At 56.7% G+C, this 6944-nt stretch overlaps 1 protein-coding gene across 1 annotated transcript in view; it reads right to left on the bottom strand.

The window, feature by feature from the left end:
• Positions 1-6432, bottom strand: part of GRB2 (growth factor receptor bound protein 2) — a 41509-nt gene extending 35077 nt beyond the window's left edge. The window contains exon 1 of the mRNA XM_056137882.1: positions 6266-6432. Coding sequence (XP_055993857.1) covers positions 6266-6343 — 78 coding nt within the window. The 5' untranslated portion in view covers positions 6344-6432. The remainder of the gene's footprint in view (positions 1-6265) is intronic.
• Between the last annotated feature and the right edge of the window lie 512 nt (positions 6433-6944).

The following is a 6944-nucleotide window of genomic DNA, read 5'->3' on the forward strand; positions in this document are numbered from 1 at the left end:
CCATCAGGGTGAAAACAGGCAGAAAATGGCAACTCCTCATTCAGATACAATGTTACTATTCTGTTGTTCTTATAAAACCCATTAAATGGGGAGGCACAGGAGTGCAAAAAAGGCCTTAAGAATCACCTGAAAGCCCAGTCACCCAGAGATCCTTGCAGTAGGTACCTGTTACCCATGCTGGAGCCAAGAGAGCACAGCAGGGAGGGCATTTGTCTTGCAACCTCCCCACCCCCCCACCCCCGCCCCACTCGAGCCCTGCACTGAGCACTGCCAGGAGTGATTCCTGAGCGCAGAGCCAGGAGTAAGCCCTGAGTACCGTGGGATGAGGCAGGCCCCAAAGCCAAAAATAAAAACAAAAAGAAGTCTCTAGCCAGACTTCAGTGGATCATGAAAACGCCAGAGCAATGGTCAGAAACATGGAATTTGGACACAAACTGGTCTGGACTTGAATCCCGGCTGGTCACCTGGGCAAGTCCTCCAGCCTAAGGGCCTGATACATGCCGCAAGCAAATGGTCTCTCCTGGCGGGCGAGAGAACCAGCACGTCGCAGCCCTGAGAGTCACCAGCAGCCAGGAGGGCTGGGAGGCCCAGCACCAAGCCTGGAGCCTGGCGGGGTGGGGGGCTAGAGCCCCAAAACAGAACAAAAAAACACACGTTCCATATAAAGCAGCATAGTAAGGGAGTAACAGATGGCCCAGAGCAACAAATCTGAGATCTGCTCTACAGAACTCAGCTTGCCGTGCTGGGGCGTGGGGGGCGGGGGAAGGGCTGGGGAGGCGGACCCGTAGGTGTGTGTGTTGTGGTGGAGGGGTTGGAGTGCCATATGCACGAACTCCTATCATGGACAGTATTATGAATCATGGGGAGTAAAATATAAATATGTATATATATTTTTTTTTACTAGTACTTGCATTTCCCCCCTGATTTGGGGGCCACACCCAATGGTGCTCAGGGCACCCTACGGAAGTTGGGGCTATACAGCTGAACTGTCTCTTCCACTCACACCATTACTTCCACTTCTGGTGGGAGCAGGGCTGGCCCCGCCCAGTCTTTGTTTTGATTTGTGGCAATGCCAGAAATCAACCAGGGCCTCAGAAGTGCAAGGCAAGCGCCCTCCTGGGAAGCTACATGCCCACACATCTGTTTACTCTTTTTTAACTTGTTTGGGGGGTGGGCGGGTGAGAGGACAGCTGGGGGAGGGAAGCTGACACTGGTGGTGGGGCTGAAAACTCAACGATAAGTAACTTTGAATCACAGTATATTTAAAAAAAGTTAAGACTCATCTGGAAAAGAAATTTGAGTGGCTGGAGGAACAGCACAGTGGGGAGGGCATTTGCCTTGCACGCCGCCGACCCGGGTTCGATTCCCAGCATCCCATACAGTCCCCCGAGCACCGCCAGTAGTAATTCCTGAGTGCAGAGCCAGGAGTAACCCCGAACATTGCTGGTTGTGACCCCCCAAAAAAAATCCTGTTTGAGATGTGCTTGGCATTCTTAGAGAAGCACCACAGTGTAGGGGTCACTCCGCACCATCCCAGGCTGGCAGGCAGGATGACCTCATCTCTTTTCCCTTTGCACTCACGGGAAGAAGCCTGTGGCCGTGACACAGACTGCGTGCCAGGGAGGCGTGTGAAGCAGCCCTGAGCTGCTGGTCCGATCCCAGCAGACGTCAGGAGAGACAGTCAAGGGTTCACTGTGAGTTGGTGGGAACATCCAGCCCAAGTCCCTCTGCACCTAAGTGGAGCCCAGAAAGGAGGGCGGCAGGGTGGCCACTGCTGGGGCCACCACACACAGGCTCCCAGGTGAGGTGTGACAAGACCCCAGAGGAAACGCTTTGATTCCCTGACTCATCGCTCGCCCCAGAGCACCTGGCCCTCCGCCCGCCCCCAAAGGGAGCCTTGTAGAGGAACTGAACGTTCATTCTTGGCACCTATTTGGAAATGATCCACTGAGCTGACAGGAAAAAAAGGCAAGAAAGGCAAATGAACTACTTTGCTGAGAGAATTCAGTCATTCTTCAAAGATGAGATGCAATATTCTGGGTTTAGACAACAAGGTTGATAAGAACGCTTATCAATCAGCAAACCAATCCTTCCATAAATATCCTGATAGGATTTCAACATACCAAGTGTGAAGGACTGGAGAGCAAGAACAGCAAGCAGGGCATTTGCCTTGCACGCCAATCCAGGTCTATCCCCGGTACCCCATATGGTCCCCCGAGCACTGCTAGGAGTAATCTCTGAGTGCAGAGCCAGGAGTAACCCCTGAGCACTGCCAGAGGTGGCTCCCAAACAAAAATTTAAAAAAAATACTAATAGTACAAGGTTAAGGCTAAAATATTGGGTGGGGTGATGTGAGCATAGAGAGAGAGCACAAGGTGAAAGCACCTGGCTTGCATGCAGCAAACCCCAGTTCAATTCCTGGCACTACATATCGTCCCCTATCCCGTGCTCAATCTCTGAAAGCAAGCGGCCTCCGAGCAGGGTCCCAATCCAGAGCAGCACCCACAAGACAGGGAAGGGCTCTCATCGCTCTCGGAAGGAGAGCATCTGCCTTGCAAGTACCACTCTGGGTTGGATCCCTGAACTGCCCAAAAATAGTGTTTAAAAAACATCAAATAACACTGTGAGAAGCCGACCCTAAAGAGCCCTTCAGGAGACAGGCAGAAATCTCGTCATCTATTTTGTTGTCGTGCCAGGAATCAAATCCCAGGCCCCAAGGAGAGCTAGGGCTCCCCCCAGCCCCTCTCCGAGGATGGCATAGGTCTCTGGGCTCCCCCTGGGGCGCCCCTTCCAGGACAGAGCCCTGCCTGGTCGCTGCAGGCCTCCAGAGGCTTCCCCCAGGAACGGGCACTTTCTCGGCTGGCGCCCTTCCACCAATCCCTGTGTTCCTGTCTCCGAGGCCCGTCCTGGCCATCTGCAGCCAGCCTCCGGTTCAGGTGCCACCTGCCACAGCAAAGTGTGGTGTGTCCCAGTCACAATCCAGCTAACACCCGCTATCAGCTCCACCTGGCCGGGCCGCCCCGTCTCCACATCGGGGTCTCAACGCCCAGCTCCTGAAAGCGCTTTCCATGGGAAACTCCTTTTTATCTGTCTGTGGGGCACACCCGCAATGCTCAAGGTTTACTCCTAGCTGAGCTCAGGAATCACTCAGCACGGGGGGTGGGCACTATGGGGTGCCAGGAACTGAACCTGGGTCAGCCACATGCAAGGCAACCTAATGGCTGTACGACCACCCAGGAACACAGGGAAGGTGTTCCACACCGGGCAGAGACACTCGATGCCACAACGGGTACTCCAGCGGCAGCTGGCCGGCGCAGGGATAGACATCTTGGGGGTGGGGGGAGAGGAAGAGAGGGAGGGAGAGCAAGAGAAGGGGAGAAGGGGAAAGGGGGAAGGGAGAGAGCGAGAAAGAGCAAGAGGGGGGAGAAAGGGAGAGGGAGAGACAGGGAGACAGAGCACGAGGGAGAGAGGGAGAACAAGAGGGAGAAAGAGCGAGAGAGAGGGTAAGTGAGAGCGTGTTCCAGGAAGGACGGCAGGAGGGCCCCCAGAAGCCCGAGATGACAGTGGCCACAGAGGACCATCGCCCAGGGAAAGAATCCTGGGAACTAGCCCCAGCCTACCCTGCAAGAGTGGAGAAAACTGAGGCTCACTTCAGAAGAAAGGGTTGGACTCCAAGAGCAATTCCCTCCATTTCTAGGCCAAGGAGCCCCCACCCCCACCCCCACGCCCAGCCCCCAGACACTCAGGAGAGAAGGACTGGGGGCTCCCGGCCTAAGGGCAGCATTTCCCGGTGTGGACAGGAGCCAGGGGAAACAGGGAAGATGCAAGTCCAGGTGTGAGCCGGGCGGTGCTTCACCTGTGCATCATCTTCAAATCAAGCATTCAATATCTCAGGCACGTTTTCTTCAGGCAGAGAGGGCAAAGACAGACCGGAATGACAGACAGCAGGGAGCGCGCTGGCCTTGCATGCAGCTGACCCGGGTTCGATCCCTGCCACCCCATTCAGTCCCCCAAGCACAGAGCCAGTGGTAAGCCCAGAGCACCCTGAGGCTGCCCCAACAACAACAAGGAAAGAAAGGGTCCCGAGTAAGCGGGGGCCCATTCCATGAGCGGGCAGCTTCCCTCCAGCCCTTCCCATATTCTGGCTCACACGAACAGCCTGAAGTCGTCAAACCAAATCAAAGCCACACAAATAAGAATCACAAGGAAAACCTGTAAGCTTTGTTCTTCCTCCAGAAGGCGCGCAGGGCCCAAGCCTGTCCCTCTGCACGGAGCTGGAGACAAAGGGCGACCACTGCAGGCCACGCTTTCCTTTCTGGAGCAAAGCCACGCGATCACTAACAAACAGCTAATGGCCACCATTCAACAGCAATAATGGCCCCATGACTTCATCCACCAGTCTGCTACCAAATGGGAAAGAACTTAACAGATTTTTCTTTCGCCTAAGAAAACGTGAAAGGGTGGGGGCTAAGATTCACATACACCTCTCCCAGAAGGGTCACAAACATCTACAAGGTTAGACAGGATAACTGCTTCTAATTACAAAACCGGACAAAAGGGTCTACAGGTGTGACAGTTTTAGCAGGGAAATTAGCAAAAACAATCACCGGGTCATAGCAACAGTACAGCAGGTGGGGTGTCTGCCTTGCACGAAGCAAACCCTGATATCCCATAGGGTCTCCAGAGCCCTGACAGAAGTGATCCCTGAGCACAGAGTCAGGAGTCAGCCCTGAGCACTGCTGGGTGTGACCCCACAAACACACCAGATAAAAAAACACCAGTTCTATCCAGGTCTCTGATAAACGTCAATGACAACAGGTACAGTTCCCTAGGAAATATTTTTAAAATAGACCTCAAATCCCTAGTGTCACTTTAATTTATTGATGAAGGGCTAAGCATACAATAGGGTAAACAGAACAAGGCATGAAGCTCCCCAAATACATTTCCTGGGGAAGTCTCAGTTTCTCTGAAAGTGAAACTGACATGCTCCTGAGTGGGGTTCCTGGTGTGGGCAGCGCACTCCATCACAGGAACAGGCTGTCAAGCTCCTACCCAAGACCAGGCCGGCAGAGAAGCTGTCAGCTGGGGTCCTTGTGCTCTGATTTCTGCTCTCACGGAAAACAGGCATGTAGGTCCCACTGAAATCTAAGCCCGCTGCCTGCTTCCTGACAAGAGGATGCCTCTGAGGATGTGCAAAGAAAAAAACCTGACCCATGAAATGGCCTTGCGAAGAATACACAGGTTCTCCTGTCCCTCCAGGGCTCTTCCATCACACCTCCCATGAGGGCAACTTGCACGACCTCTACCTCCGGAAGGTGAGGTGTGAGTTAAGACTCAGGTCCAGGACTCACTTTCCTACAGACTGTCCTACCACATCTCCACTTTCTTCCTCTTGACAAAATACTACTCATTTCATTCCGGGCAATAAATACCCGCATGGCCAACTCCCAACAGCCAGACCAAGGCTGGGGGGCGGGGAGGAGGAATGTCGGATTTGGGACCCTGCAGCAGGGGCCCACATTTCCCCACAGATTTCCCCCATTTAGGAATGACACACTACTCGGTAACACCCACCGCTGGAAAGTAAATCACACAATCAAAAGGGCATGCTGCCCGGGTCGATTGGGTCAACACCTAATTAGCAGGGGCAGCGGAAAGCAGGCCCGGGTAAACAGTGGGCCTCAAAATGCGCTGCAGAACACCAGGATGCGCGTGTTTTAAGGGGGAGGGGGGGTTCTTTTCTGCAATTAAGGCTCTCAGGCCGGGTCAGCACTCAAGCTTCTTTCCAGAAAATCCAAACGGCACGTAAAACAGCAAGCGGACCCGTTCTGGAGGATTCTGTACGCTCTCTCCACAAAGAATAAAATAAGCGAGGTTCTTTCTTTACCGCGTGCTGTCACCGACTTAGAACCACCCCCCGAAACGCAGAGCCGGCTCACTTCCCACCCCCCGGGATCCAGCGCGAAGGCAGAATAACGCCAGGATCTTCGGAAGATGGAAAGCAAGGCTGCTCGTTTTTTGCGGGGAGACGGCGGTCTCGAAAGGAAACCCACGCGGGTCTCTGAACTCCACGCGCCCGGCCAATCTGCTCCCGTGTTCCTACCCCCGCCCCCCACGGCCCCGGGCTCCCCGAAACAGCAGCTGGATCAACAGGCGCGCACGGCGGCCACACAAAGGCGCCGCGGCGCACGCAGCACGCCCACCCGCCAGCATCCCCCGGCGCCCGGGGGTCGCGCGCCCCGGCCGGCCAGCGCCCGCGGCTTACCTTGAGGATGTCCCCGCGTTTGAAGCTCAGCTCGTCGTCCGCCGTGGCTTTGAAGTCATACTTGGCGATGGCTTCCATCCTGCGCGCCGCGCGGGGCCCGCAGCCCGAAGCGGGGGGGAGGGCGGCTTCCCTGCACCAGCGGCCCGGCGCTCCAGGACACACCAGGCCAGCCTGGATCGGAAGAGCGAGCGTTGAGAGACGCGGCCCGGATCGGCGGCAGCCCCGCCCCGCCCTGCCGCGGCCCCAGCCCCCACGCCCCCCCGGCCCCGCCGCCTCGGCCCGCCTCCCTCCCCGCAGGCAGGAGCCGGCGCCCGCTTCCGCTCCGGGCCCGGCCCCGGAGACCGACGGCCCCGCGGGCCAATGGCAGCGGCCGCCCCGCCCCCGCCGCGCACACTTCCTCTTCCGGCGCGGCGGCGCGCAGGAACCGGCGGTCGCACTCGGCCTCCGCCTTTCCTCCCCACTCCCTCGCACGCCTCCCGGGCACGGCAGCCCCAGTTCTTCCATTAAACAGGCCCGTCTCCCCCCGCCTTATTTTTTCCCCCTGAAAGCGCCGGGGCCGCTTTGGAGAGCGAGCAAGGCATGCCTGGGCCCCGAGCAGCGCTGGCTCTTCCTGGGAAACGGACCCGGAGAGGCTCCGCGCCCAGGAGAGCGGACACCGCGGCCTCCCCGGCCGGTGCAG

This window comes from Sorex fumeus, unplaced genomic scaffold, assembly GCF_029834395.1.
Source record: "Sorex fumeus unplaced genomic scaffold, SorFum_2.1 ptg000128l, whole genome shotgun sequence".
NCBI classification, from domain to species: Eukaryota; Metazoa; Chordata; class Mammalia; order Eulipotyphla; family Soricidae; genus Sorex; species Sorex fumeus.